We start from the raw sequence: 15,028 nt of genomic DNA on the forward strand, positions 1-15,028 counted from the left end.
TTCTGGCATCTGGTCTTACAATTAGCTTCTTCCCACCAGCCTCCCAAGGACTATCACAAGGACTTTTTGAGTATCAGGGAACATCCAGAGGCTAACTCAGGAAACTGGGTTATAGCTCAATGGAAATTTAGGATATTGTTCCAAGAAAAATAGGCTCCAGAAGATTTGCCCTTGACTCAGGCTGGAGTTTCAAGACTGATCTCATATGAAATTCTGCATTAACAGTTATATAGCTTATTTTCTCCAAGCACTGAAAAAAAGATAACTTTGAGGTTTATATTCATGATTCTTATGCCTATCATTTTCCAAATGTGCTACCTATTTCAATGAAAATTTGCATATTCTGAGGTCTAGAGTTCAATTTCCATGGTCTGACCTATCCTTTCCTTACCTGTTTATCTAGGAATTCCCGAGCATCCTTTTCAATGTGACCCTCATACAAGTTGGTTGTCAGACTCATGAGGCCAATTTTAGAAAGTCCAAAGTCAGTGAGTTTGATGTGTCCCATAGATGTGATCAGAAGGCTGAGAGATCATAGAGACAAAAGGATTCAGTTATTTTCTAGTTTTCCATAAGTGTTGATTTTAGTATTTTCTAAAATTTCCCATTTAGGTCTATATAGGGTCCTGTGGGACATAAACAGGAAGATAGGAAGCTGTGAAAAATAAATAGCTTTGGCTTTGTATTATCTTCTACCCTTTGTCATAACTCTACTTCTCTTTGTTGTCCCACCTGAATTCTACACCGGGAGTGGGGGACAGCTATCAATCAGTGGATGAAGAGACCTTCTTCTATAGAGATCAGCTTGTCCTAGGGCTGTTGCTTTAGTCATCCCTGGTCCCTCTCTTTAACTTGGGTGGCTCACAATACTCCTATTTGAGGGAAAGGAGAAATGGATGCAAAATCTTATCCCATGTACATGGCTGTCTTTATAAGGAAGATTAATTGGGAAAAACTAAAAATCAAGATTCCTTTATATATTCTGCTTGAGCCATTTCATTTTGTGCCAACAGTTTCACTTTGCTACCCATTATTCTAATGATTCCCAAGTCACTATCTTTGGTTTGGACTTCTTTCGTGAGTTACAAACCTACACAAGTGCCACACATTATAAACAAAATCTGTCTAAAACAGTCATGCATTCCAAGTGGTTCCTCTTCTCAGCACAAAACAATGTTTCTGTCTTCTATTGAACTCTGTAATGTTTGCTTTAAAAATATTCTTGGCCTAGGGGTTCAGCATGTGTGAGGCCCTTAGGTTCAATCCCTAGAACACACACACACACACACACGCACGCACGCACGCACGCACGCACGCACGCACGCACGCATGCACGCACACACACACACCTGGCTCCTAAAGGTTTTCTACAGTAACTAACACAACAAACATAGGTATTCTTGTTTTAGAGTATAGAACAGGGGAACATGATGTTCATATATATTTAACAGTTAGTAAGCATGAGTAGCCAATTGAACTCAAGTTTGTAATAGCAAAGCTATCATAGAAGCTCAACACCCTATATTAGTCCAAGCTAGAAATCCGGTAGGTATTCCAGCCTCCTTTAGTTCCTTTGCTTTCTTTTTCACTCTACTCCAACCTCACAGCTTAGGTCCTATGTTTGATTTTGAACACAAAACCAAGCCAAAAGCAAAAAAAAAAAAAAAAAAGTTGTCCTTGAAAGGTTTCTAGAATAGCTAACATACCAAATGTAAGGAGTATTATCTCATTTAAGAAAGGAAGAACACTGAGGCTATGAAGGTGGCTCAGTGGTAGAGTGCTTGCCTTGCATATATGAGGCCCTGGGTTCGATTCCTCAGCACCACATAAGCAAAAAAAGCAAGAAGTGGCGCTGTGGCTCAAGTGGTAGAGCACTAGCCTTGAGCTGAAGAGCTGAAGAGCGCCCAGACCAGAGCCATGACCGTCAAAAAAAAAAAAAAAAAAGAAAGAAACACTGAGAAAGCAGCAAAGGATGCTTATATCCCTTTCTATTTTCCCACACTATTTCATCTTTTCTCTAGCCTGTATGGACCTGAGATCTGGAGTATCATCTAAACTGCATTTATACTGTACTACCTATATTTCTTTTTCTTTTTTAATGCTGATCCTGCGGCTTGAGCTCAGGGCCTGGGTACTATTCCTGAGCTTCTTTGCTCAAGGCTAGTGCTCTACAGCTTGAGCCAACAGCTCCACTTCCAGCTTTTTGTTGGTTAATTAGAAATAAGAGTGTCACTGACTTTCCTGCACAGACTGGCTTTGAATCACAATCCTCAGATCTCAGTCTCTGGAGTTAGCTAGGATTACAAGGCTTGAGTTATGGGTTATTTAAAATCTATAATATCTTCCATCTGTCCATCTATCTGTCTATCTGTCCATCTGTCCTTCCATCTATCTGTCTGTCCATCCATCTGTCCATCTGTTCATCCATCATGCTGAGTAAGTTGACCCTAGGCTTATTGCACTGTGCTCATAATTTGAGAACAAGACTTCAGGATTCTTTGACCAGACACATTTATGGAAGCTGACTGGAAATATCAGCCTCTAAATACTGCACCTGTGTTGTTAGCTGAACGACCTCTTCCATACACACTGGGAGTAAGAGTTCTGAGCTATGGGAACATAACAGCATTTCAATGGTTTCAATGCTTCTTAGAAAGAATTCCGGATTCTTAGACCTAGTATGCCCACTGACGCTCCCTGGAAATACCTGCTTCTGAATACTACATGGTTTCTTCTACCCACTTGAATTTTGGCAAAGCAATTCAATTTGAGGTGCTGAGCAATTTGAAACCACAAGCTCTCAACTGGCTACAAGGCTTCAGACCCAGATTTCAGGTTACCTTTACCCTCTAGAATTACTGACACTGATTGGGATCACCTGCTTCTAAATGCTTAAGCTTTTCCTTTTAGGATTTCCTTTTCTTTCCTCCCTGGAAATAACTGCTTCTAAGTACCATAAGGTTACACATACCAGCTTGACTTTTGACTTTTGAGTTGCTGAACAAGTTGAACGTAAGAGCTCTATAGTGGCTGTAAGAGTTTAAAAGAGGCATTTAGGTTTGCTTTACCCCATATTCCTATGGAGATTGGGAACATCTGCTTCTAAATCTTGAAAAGTGGATGTGGATGACACAGTCACTCATTTGTCATACGAAGTAAGGTAAACCTGAAGTCATTGCACTGTGTTTAAGATTTCAGAATGAGAATTCAGCTTTCATTAGCCAGGTATGTTTATGGAAGCTGACTGGAAACATCAGCCTGTAAATACTGAATGGTTCACGTTAGCCGAATGAACTCTTGCATACATGCTGGGTTTGAGTTTCTAAGCCATGGGAACCTAACAGCATTTCCCTGACATCAAGGCTTCCTAGGAAGAATTCCAGCTTTGACACAGTATGCCTATGGAAGCTCCTTGGATGTATTATCTGCTTCTAAATACTATGGACTTGAATTTTGAAAAGGAAATCAGGTTAAATTGCTTAACAATTTGACTCTAAGAACTCTGTGGTGGCTACAAGCGTTCAGACTATGGCTCAAAATTGTAGAACACTGGGGGCTGGGAAGGTGGCTCAGTGGTAGAGTGCTTGCCTTGCATACCTGAGGCCCTGGGTTCTATTCCTCAGCACCACATAAGCAAAAAGAAAAAAGCCAGAAGTGGTGCTGTGGCTCAAGTGGTAGAGCGCTAGCCTTGAGCCGAAGAGCTGAGGGACAGCGCCCAGGCCCACCCCAAAAAAATTGTTGAACACTAGCCATGAGCAAAAGTGCTCTAAGCCCAGGGCTTTGAGTTCAAGCCCCATTACCCATTATTGTTGTTACAATAAAAAAAAAAGAAAAGAGGGAGAACTAGACAATGAATCCTGATTATAGGCATACTTATCAGGCTTGAGGTCACGGTGCACAATGCCATAATTGTGTAGGTACTCCAGGGCCAGCACAGTTTCTGCAAAGTATAGACGCACCATGTCCACAGGAAGGGCCCCGATGTTTTTCAGCAGAGTAGCACAGTCTCCTCCTATAACAAAGCCCAGACTATCATGAGGGAGAGATCCAGTTTTCTGCTCTAGCTAGCTCTTAGGTTAGCACTCCCTAAGGACAGCTGTTAGATAACACTGCTAACTCTTAGCACACATTCACTGAATCAAAAAGGTAGTTTTGTTCAGCATCAACTTAAGCGATATACTACAGTGAGAGGGTAAGAGAAGGACCACTGCAAAATCTGCTGCCCCTTGGTAGAGCTCTGACCTAGCTGTTCTTCTAATCCATTCCCCCCAAACATTTTGAGTGGATTTAGGGGATGTTCCCTTCTCAGGCCATCAGTCAGAGCAATTGCTTCCCTTCCCTTTCTTCTGAGGCCAAGATACAATCTGCCAAGTACCCCAACTTGGGCTTTTGTGGCTCAGCTTCCTAACCTTTTGTTCCTGTCTGATGCCAAGGGTAGAGGGAATGGAGGCTTTCTATAGCTGCTGGGCTGCTATATCCTGTCCAAGAGTGCTTCTCATACAGCATAGTAAAGCAATAATCTCTGAGATCCTGAAAATCAATGCCAGAGAGGGCTGGGATCTGAAACTTTACTCCTGTTTAGGTCTAAGTCTTGGATTGCACCACAGCCCCTACACAAGGTCACCTTTCCCCCAATACCTTCAGTACCTTCAACATATTCCATCACCATGCACAAGTGACGCTTAGTCTCAAAAGAGCAGAACATGCTGACCACAAAGGGGTTCTCAGCGAAAGTCAATATGTCACGTTCCACAAAGGCCTGCTGGATCTGGTTTCGTAGGATGAGATTCTGCTTGTTGATCTTCTTCATGGCAAACCGCTGCCGAGTGGACTTGTGCCGCACCAGGAATACGGCCCTGGGAAATACAGCCCAGACCAGCCCCCACAGACTCTCAGCACCTGTGCTGTGCATTCCTTTACCCACCTGCTTCCTTATACCTTTCAAGTCACCTTGTAAGTCCACAGAACAAGGGAACAGGGATATACATATTAAAGAGAGGATATGGGCCCCATGGCTCACACAAGTCTTAAATTTTGTGACAGAAAATTTCTTAAGGATCCAGTTCAATGCTTTCAGAACTCAGACAGAGGAGGAGTACCAAGAGAGGTCAAATCTTGCCTTGGAAAAATAACAATGTTCAGATATGATAAGAAACTGAACTGTTGCTTCTCCAGGAGACTTTAGAGAGGGACAGAGTCTACTCTGAGCTATCTGCTGCCTAGGATTGGGCAGTAGATCTACTCCCAGAAGGAAGAAACCAAGTGCTGACTCAGCTCCAGTCCTGGCTATACTCTGACCCGCCTTTACCCATAAGCGCCATTGCTGATGAGCTTTATGGTTTCAAAGTCCTCTTCAGAGGGTGTCTTTTTAGATGTTAGGGATGCTCCACGGCCCTAAAAGACAAGGGAAAAGGCAGGAGACAGTGCTTCTCAGAGTTCATATGCTTAGTAAAGCAATGGTCCTAGCAACTAGCTCAGTTTTCAGCCTTGCTACAGGTACCTGTCCATTCCTTCCCATTAACCACATGACTCCAGTGTCTGCAGTCACCAACTTCCCCATCTCTCCTTCAGATGTACTTTTTTTTTTTTTTAATGGGGGGGGGGGTAAGGAGTGCAGGTCTTGGGGCTTGAACTCAGGGTGCTGTCCCTGAGCTTTCTTGCTCAAGACTAACACTATACCACTTAAGACACGCATCCATTACTTTTCAGCTTTTTGGTGGTTAATTGGAGGTAAGAATCTCATGACCTTCCTGTCCAGGTTGGCTTTGACCCTTGATCCTCAGATCTCAGCCTCCTGAGTAGCTAGGATTACAGGCATGAGCCCAGCATTCAGATGTTTTTTTTTTGTTTTTGTTTTTTTTTGGCCAGTCCTGGGGCTTGAACTCGGAGCCTGGGCACTGTCCCTGAGCTTCTTTTGATCAAGGCTAGCACTCTACCACTTGAGCCACAGTGCTATATCTGGCTTTTTCTATGTATCAAACCCAGGATTTCATGCATGTGAGGCAAGCACTCTATTACTAAGCCACATTTCTAGTCCCTAGGTGTATTCCTAAAGTGAACTGAAGGGCCTTTGCTTCACAGGTATCAGGCTCCAAGATTGAGGCAGGAACTCAAGAGACTTACGTCAACTGAATCATCTGTCTCCGGAGTGTTGGGGCTGTCGTAACTGCTCAGCTGGGCCATTTCTAGAAAATGCCAAGGACACAAGAAAAAAGTATGTGCAGCAATGTCAAGCACATCAGTAGTAGCCTCAGGTCATATAAAGATGTATGTGTGGTAGGCATTCTTTCTTATTCAGCCTGGGATGCAAATCTAGTTCTGTGGCTCTACTCTCGGTATAGTCACAGATCAGGAAACAAGCCAAATGTTACTGTACCATTTTTACAAGTCCAGGCTTGGCACAGTCTAGCTTTTTTAAATTTTGGATGTTTTCTAGGTGACACAGCCTAAGACAGGCCACTAATATTGGTCTGCTGTTCAATAATGCTTTACTAGATGGGGTAAGAATTCAAGAAGGGATACAGAAGCAGAACAAATGCCCATGGTTCATGTGGCTCAGTGAGAAGCCCAGAAGAATGGAGATATCCTCTGAAGCACTAAGCTACACCATCTCCCGAAGAAAGATTTGCAAGGGGACCATCAGGAGAGGCAAATGTGTAGAGGAAGTGACCATTTTTGAAAACGTGATTATAGTCCTTTGTGGTTGACTTCATTTGAACTGAAGCTCTAAATCTAACCCAACTGGGCCCAAGACAAGGAGACACAAGGTACTTCTGAGGCCCCTGATGCCAAGTTCAGTCCATGTGCAGGTGAAATCTCTTCTTTGCAGCCAACAGGCAGTATGCTCACCTTCTAGGGGATCCCGTGTGAGGCCCAGCTGGCTGATGATGTAGCGGGGAATGTCACATTTAATTCCATGTCCCTCTTTGGCATGGCCTTCGGCTGCTTCTAAAAGGTGATAGAACTCTTCAGGGTCAAACTCCTGTACCAGAGAGATGTAATGAGTGTGAGAGATACAAGTGAATGCTGCTGGCCTCTGGTTCATAGCATATAGCAGAGGCAGGAGTGAATAAGACGACTTGTCCTTGCAGGGCACTGGTGGCTCACGCCTGTAATCCTAGCTACTCAGGAGGCTGAGATCTGAGGATCCCAGTTTAAAGCCAGCCCAGGCAGGAAAGTCCGTGAGACTCTTGTCTCCAGTAAACCACAAGAAAACTGGAAGTGGCGCTGTAGCTCAAGTGGTAGAGTGCTAGCCTTGAGCTGAAGAGCTGAGGGACAGTGCTCAGGCCCAGAGTTCAAGCCCCATGACTGGATTAAAAAAAAAAAAGAAAGACTTGTCCTTGTGATAAGATCACCTCAACCCCTAAATACATGGAATTTAGGGATTATGAAAATAGGGACAGGTCTTTTATTTATTTATTTATTTATTTTTTAGACAGTCATGAGGCTTGAACTCTGGGCTTGGGTGCTGTCCCTCAGCTCTTCAGCTCAAAATAAGCACTTTATCACTTGAGCCACAGAGCCACTTCCGGTTTTCTGGTGGTTAATTGGAGATAAAAGTCTCATGGACTTTTCTGCCCAGGCTGACTTTGAACTGCAATCCTCAGATCTCAGCCTCCTGAGTAGCTAGGATTACAGGTATGAGCCACCAGTACCTGTCTAAGGACAGAGTTTTTTTTTTATAGGTCATCTCTGGTGACATCCTAAGCCTATGCTGTCTTTCTAGCAATAAGGACAAGGGCTTTTGGTTTCAAGAGAGCTTAGCCTATTCACCCAGCCAAGTCTTTCTTCAACCAGATGCCACTGTTAAATATGTTCAGGTAATCAGTCCAGAGCAGACCCGGTTCATACTTACAGTTCCCAAGAGCTTCAGCTCACAGCTCTCAAGCTGTATGCATACTTTTGAATATTTACTGACCACCTGTATGCAAGGGCCTGGGCTCTACTGCTGACTACACAAAATAATGAGGGTCTTACTTATCTGGGCTGCACAACTTGTTTTTTAAATTATATTTAAGTAGTTTGTGAATTTCAGTTTAGCAAATCAAACTATAAGTACAATGCATTTTGTACTTTGTGACTTCAGTGCAGAAATCAAGGTTCAAAGGGATGAACTGACCTTTGAGAAATCAGGGAGAAAGAAATAGAAAACAAGTGAACTCTGCCTCCAAGCCCTTGCTTCACCACAGATCTCAAAAGGACATAGGTCTCTAGCCTCTGCATTGCCCCTGGCTTTTATACCTCTGGTCCCAATTTTGGAGAACTACACTACTATCTATCCAGATATTATAAGCCAGACTTTAAAGTCCTTTTTTTTTTTCTTAATTCCCATCTGGTCAGAACTTTTACCTCAAAATACTCCTGTATCCAGATGATGGTGGTTCATGCCTGTAATCCTAGCTATTCAAAAGGCTGAGATCTGAGGACTGCAGTTCGAAGCCAGTCTAGCCAGTGAGGCAGCAATGTCCAAGAGAGACTTATCTTTACTTAACCATCAAAAAGCCAGAAGTGGAGTTGTGGCTCAAGTGGTAGAATGCTATCTTTGAGCAAAAAAGCTTATGGACAGCACCCAAACTGAGTTCAAGTCCCAGGACTAGCACAAAGAACAAACAAACAAACAAACAAAAAACACCTTCACAGTCATCTCTTTTCTTTTCTCTAACTGCTGCCACTCCATTTCACAGACATTGCTTTAGGTATCTCTGTGCTGATTTCTCTGGTTTATTTGCCATCCATGTAGAGACCAAAGTAATTTTTCTTAGAACTAAATCTCACGGAGTATTTATTCAGAAATAAATAGAAACCACATACTAATACACGCAACATATATAAATCACAAAGAAACACTATGCTGAGTGAAAACTCAGAACATTGCCATATGGTTTCAGTACATGAAACTGTACAAAGACAAATGTATTAATGGTAAAAAACAAAACAGGTAAGTGTTCTTGGCAGAAGAACTGACCACAAAGGGCACAAAGGAACTTTTTAAAGATACAGAAACATTTTCAAATTTCAATTATAGAAGTGAATACATAGGTATGTATTTGTTGAAATTAAACAAACTATTGTATGTTTCAAAGGAATGTATTTTTTCACCAGTCCTAGGGCTTGAACTCAAGGTCTAGATGCTTGTCCCAGAGTATCTTCACTCAAGACTAACACTCAGGGGCTGGGAAGGTGGCTCAGTGGTAGAGTGCTTACCTTGCATGCATGAGGCCCTGGGTTTGATTCCTCAGCACCACATAAACAGAAAAAGCTGGAAGTGGCGCTGTGGCTCAAGTGTAGAACACTAGCCTTGAGCTGAAGGGCTGAGGGACAGTGCCCAGGCCCAGAGTTCAGGCCCACGACCCACCAAAAAAAAAAAAAAAAGACTAACACTCAGGCCCACTTATGGCTTCTTGCTGGTTAAATGGAGATAAAAATCTCACAGACATTCTTGCATTGGCTGGCTCTGAACCAAGATCCTCAGATCTCAGCCTCCTGAGTAGCTATTAAGCATGAGCCATCAGTACCTAGCTATATGTGAATTATCCTAAATACAGGAGATTAAGAGAAGAGTATATGTAACCACGTCACATTCTAGCTTAAACTTTTTAGAAGATCCAACTTGTCTAAGAGTGTATGTGTGTGCGTGAGCATGTGCGCGTGCACTCAGGGCCTGGCAACTATCCCTGAGCTACCAAGACTAGTGCTCTACCACTTGAGCCACATCTCTACTTCTGGCTTTTTAAATAACTAATTGGAGGAAGAGTCTCACTGATTTTCCTGCCTGAGCTGTATTCGATTCATGATCCTCACATCTCAGCCTCCTGAGTAATTAGGATTACAGATGTGAGCCACAGATGCCTGGCCCCTCGTCGTCTTAATGCAAACTCCTGAGTTGATACATACTATGTCTTCTAGCTTCGTCCCTTGCCATTTCTACTTTATTTGCTTACATTAGTTAAATGAAGGGGTGTTAAACTTTCATATGTTTAGAATATCTCAATCTCACTCCCTCTAACCCTGTCTCTTCCTCCCTTCCCCAAACAATTACAACAGGTTTTGTTATTCTATTTTCTTCGATATAATACATGGATACACAGATATATACATCATCTTCTTTCATCCTCCTCCTTTTCCAATCTTTATTCCAAACTCTCCTGCTAATACTAACCCTCTAACAGAGCCTGTTATACTTTCCTCACCACTTCTTTAAATACAACCTGTGGGGTAACTCTGATGCATTGTAACAAGATGCATTGTATTCATGAACTGTTTTGTTATATGTCACTTCTTTTGTATAACTTCTTGAAGATAATATATAAAATAACCTTTGTTTGCTGGCATCAGTGGCTCATGCCAGTAATCCTAGCTACTCAGGAGGCTGAGATCTGAGGACACCATTCAAAGCCAGCCAGGGCAGGAAATACCATGAGACTCTTATCTCCAATAAACCACTAGAAAACTGGAAGTGGCGCTGTGGCTCAAGTGGTAGAGCGCTTGCCTTGATCTGAAGAGTGCAGAGACAGTACCCAAGCCCATAGTTCAAGCCCCACAACTGACCAAAACAAAACAAAAACAAACAACAACAACAAAAAAACCACCTTTGTTCCACTGAATGTTCTAGTTCCATGTCCCTTACATGGCAAACTTTACTCATCCTTGAAGTCCCCCCTCCTGGTTACCAGACTTTTCATTGCATCTTCACTCCAAGGAGAATTAAAATGTTTATTCCCTTCACCAGGTTCCCATGATAACCAGTACAGACCATAACTGTGTCTCCTGTAATATTGTAATTGCCATTTATACATATACATACTTTATACTTCCAAACACCACAGGAGACATCTTGAAATCAGTGACTTTGCTTTATTCATGCTTGTATCTCTTATGTCTAACATGATGTAAGTATTCAGTAACATACCTGAATGGTTAAATGAAGGACTCCACTTGTACAAACCAAACTGGCCTAGGTTACATGACACTCCTGGCTTCCAAAGTTCCCACTAATCTAGGACTGGCTCAGCATGTCAGACTAATTATCTATCTATCTATCTATGTATCTATCTATCTTTATTTTTTGCAAATCATATTTAAATATGGAGCTCAGCAACAAAAATGGCAGTGGTACTGTCAATTTTTTGTTGGCAAAATACTTCCTCTGATGTTACCACTCCCTACCTCCCCAGCCAGCCTTTCCAGAGTTCACTCACCAGGCATTCTAGGAGACGAGCTGGGCGGGCAATGACAATCATCAGCTTTTTTACCAGCTGTATTACAAAGGCTACTTCGGAACTCTCTGAGCGCTCATGAGCCTACAGAGAACACAAAGGTTGCTTAAACAATTTGATTTTAGACAAACTGGATAATGGAAAAGATAAGTTCAGTTTGAGACTTGAATAGTTTAGGGATTTGCACAGATGCTCCTTCAGAAAGGACTACATCTCTAAAAATGAATTAAGAGAACTTCTTACCATGTTAATGGAACATGAGAAAATGGATAAACCTAGAGGGTAAGCCCTGCTATGTTTCTCCTGGGTTAAGGACAAATAACGGGAAGGCACTATTTAAGCCAATTATTTCTGGTGGAAGAGAGTCTACCATATCCATTGAGGCTACTTTTTTGACTTTGGTAACAAGTCAAATACTTAAGAATGCTACTTATGTTGGTATCTCAGACACAGTAATATAGCTTTGGATTAAGAAAGAACTCACAGGGCTGGGAAGATGGCTCAGTGGTAGAGCGCTTGGCTTGCATGCCTGAGGCCCTGGGTTTGATTCCTCAGCACCACATAAGCAAAAAGAAAAAAGCCAGAAGTGGCGCTGTGGCTCAAGTGGTAGAGCACTAGCCTTGAGCTGAAGAGCTGAGGGACAGCGCCCAGGCCCAGAGTTCAGGCCCCACGACCGGACCGCCCCCCCCAAAAAAAAAAAAAAAAAAAAAAGAAAGAAAGAACTCACAGAACCAAGTTTTCTTTGATACAAAATAAACTACTTTTAGTGATACAGGAGACTGGGAAGGGGTCTGAGTTCATCAGTGCCACATTTGAAAGTAGTTGCTGAACAATGGTGAGACTCATTTCTGATGCAAGCCTGAGACTACCACAGAGAAATTTCATTATAGCCCTGAGGACACTCACATCTTGTAAAAGTTTCTCCAAATTCTCTTGAAGTTCGTAGAAGTAGTGCGATGTAATGAGTCCACTCCGAGATTTATCCAGGCAGTCTCGGGCCATCTCAATCACTTGATGATGAATGAAGCTCAGGGCTCCATCTGCCAAAGGCAACACACTATCTGGAGTGTTGGAAGAAATGAACTCTGCTAGTCGTTCTTCCATTTGTGCAGTGGCCTGTGAATAAAAGCAAGAAAATTTGACACTTCTCTTCAAATCTCAGTTTGCTACAGCTAAGCTTGAAGGACTTAGCAAAGAGCCTAAAAGATGGGCTCATTCTGTAGTTTGCATCTGGGAAACATGATAATGGAAAAAAAATATGACAAGAGATCACATTCAAATCAGGATGCCCAGAACTGTACAAGGCTCTCTCTTGTCTGACTCTGCATGTGTTCCAGCACTCCTTGAAGCACAAACTCTTTTATTCTGAGGACATGATGGTTTGCTGTTTTCTTTTACCATGTGTTATTTCAGCCTTCGCTTTATACTGTTCCATGAGTGTGGTTTTCTCACCCCTCCAGCTCTTCTGTGGAAGCTCCTGTTTATTCCTTTTCATCTCATTCAAGCATTCACCTCTCCTTGGGGAAGCTTTTACTCCCTAGCAAACCAGGTTTCTCTTTCCTTTGTGCTACCAGTGGGCCTCCTTACTGGATATACTAAATATCCAGACGTGGCTGGTTTCTAAACCTTTCTTTGTCCTAGGAAGTTCTACAAATCAGAGTTTTGTTTGTTTGTTTTGGTTGGTCGTGGAGCCTGAACTCTAGGCCTGGGCACTATCCCTCAGCTCTTCAGCTCAAGGCTAGCACTCTACCACTTGAGCCATAGCACCATTTCCAGCTTTTTCTGCTTATGTGGTGCTGAGGAATCGAACCCAAGGCCTCATGCATGCAAGGTAAGCACTCTACCACTGAGCCACCTTCCTAGCCCTACAAATCAGAGTTTTATCACCTAAGTGTTCTCTTATTTAAACCTGAGGATTTGCTTATTAAATCTACTGAACATAGCTAAACAGTTTCTCAGCGGTTACTAAAGGCATGAATTTCTTTGATCTCTGGAGCCAAAATGTGATGGGAGACTGTGAATAGGAACATGACTAGATTCCTAGAAGGCAAGAAAGGCATCTAGTACAGTATATCATGTCAAAATGACAGATACATATCAGTGAACAAGTTTTGTTTTTGTTTTGTTTTTTTGTCAATCATGGGGCCTGAATTCTGGGCCTGGGCACTGTCCCTCAGCTCTTCAGCTCATGGCTAGCACTCTACCACTTGAGCCACAGCACTGCTTCCAGCCTTTTCTGCTTATATGGTGCTGAGGAATTGAACCCAGGGCCTCATGCATGCAAGGCAAGCACTCCACCACTGAGCCATCTTCCCAGCCCCAGTGAACAAGTTTGTAGATGCCTTTCCAGGAGTCTGACATTTTCCCTTTGCTACTAGGTGGTGAATTCTGATTTCCAGTACTTTGTGATAAACTTATGCATGCACATACACACTGGGAAAAAGAGAATGGGAGTTATAGGTAGGAGGATGTAGGTCCAAGACTGGCTTAGGGAAAAAACAGGCCAAGGCAAAAAGACTGTACCCAAATACAAAACAAAAACAGGCTAGAGGTGTGGTTCAGGTGGTAGAGCACCTGCCTAGCAATTTCAAAAAAAAAAGGAAGGGGGATAGGAAGGGAGCTTAGTGGTAGAGTGCTTGTTAGCATTCATGAAGCCTTGGGTTCAATTCCTCAGTATCACATAAACAGAAAAAGCCAGAAATGGCACTATGACTCAAGTGCTAAGCCTTGAGCAAAAGAAAATCAGGGACCATGCCCAGACTATGAATAAAAGCCCCACGATCTGGGGGGCGGGGGGGGGGAAGGAGGCAGCTTGAGCACCTTAGGCTCCTGTGGTCATGGACAGTGGCCCACTGTTCTATCTCAATATGATGCTGGCTTCTTTCTTTCTTCAGGAACAAGGCCTATCTCCCAAGTTTAGGCCAGAATGCACAACAAGTGGCACCTAATCAGAATGCAGAGCAAGCTCCAGAAGGTTTGTAGCATAAGTGTATATGCTATTTCTTAGCTATGTTAGGTAGCAATCTACCTCTCCCCCTCAGCATTTTCCTGCTTGGAAATGCAAATACAAACATTAGTAAGTAACTCCTGAAACATCATTTGTTTCTCTTCCTATTGTCCATTCTAGCCTCTTCATGCTAGCTCACATCCCTCTGACTATATACTCTCTAGGGGACATCTTGAGATATTTGTACCAAATGAAGGTATGATCTGAGGGCAAATCCTGCTATGAGGGAAACCTACAGACACATATCCTGATGTTCATGGTGACTAAAGGGGATGTCACTAGAAAGATATACCCTTCTAGTCACCTCTCCCTCTGGGAAATAGAGAAGCAGGGGTTTTGTAAATTCATAGTCCCTGCAGTTACTTCCAGCTTCTCCTGCAGTCTGGAAGCTCCTCTTTCTCCTCCTCTGGGTGCCTTTCTGTTCTTTTTTGGTGTTCTCTCTCTCTCTCTCTCTCTCTCTCTCTCTCTCTCTCTCTCTCTCTCTCTCTCTCTCTCTCTCTCTCTCTCTCTCTCTCTCTCTCTCTCTCTCTCTCTCTCTCTCTCCTCTCTTTCTCTTTGCTTGAACTCACGGCCTGGACACTGTCCCTGAGCTTCTTTTGCTCAAGGCTAGCACTCTACCACTGAGCCACAGTGCCACTTCTGGCTTTTTCTGTTTATGTGGTACTGAGGAATCAAACTCAGGGTTTCATGCATGCTAGGCAAGCACTATACTAGTATGCCACATTCTTAGTCCCTTTGGTTACCTCTGGAGGCAGCACTCCACCCCACTCCACTCTTCCAACTGAGTTGCATAAGCAGCCATCTT

The 15,028-nt window shown here is 42.9% G+C and overlaps 1 protein-coding gene across 3 annotated transcripts in view; it reads right to left on the reverse strand.

Moving 5' to 3' along the window:
• Positions 1-15,028, reverse strand: part of Mast2 (microtubule associated serine/threonine kinase 2) — a 125,501-nt gene that overhangs the window by 7,262 nt on the left and 103,211 nt on the right. For all 3 annotated transcript variants that reach the window (XM_069987344.1, XM_069987342.1, XM_069987345.1), the window contains 8 exons: positions 12,123-12,332; positions 11,199-11,300; positions 6,850-6,982; positions 6,124-6,185; positions 5,309-5,394; positions 4,648-4,856; positions 3,874-4,012; positions 392-524 (listed from right to left, as the gene is read on the reverse strand). In XM_069987344.1, coding sequence (XP_069843445.1) covers positions 392-524; positions 3,874-4,012; positions 4,648-4,856; positions 5,309-5,394; positions 6,124-6,185; positions 6,850-6,982; positions 11,199-11,300; positions 12,123-12,332 — 1,074 coding nt within the window. The remainder of the gene's footprint in view (positions 1-391; positions 525-3,873; positions 4,013-4,647; positions 4,857-5,308; positions 5,395-6,123; positions 6,186-6,849; positions 6,983-11,198; positions 11,301-12,122; positions 12,333-15,028) is intronic.

This window comes from Dipodomys merriami, unplaced genomic scaffold (genome assembly GCF_024711535.1).
Source record: "Dipodomys merriami isolate MVZ:Mamm:240054 unplaced genomic scaffold, mDipMer1.0.p SCAF_34, whole genome shotgun sequence".
Taxonomy (NCBI): domain Eukaryota; kingdom Metazoa; phylum Chordata; class Mammalia; order Rodentia; family Heteromyidae; genus Dipodomys; species Dipodomys merriami.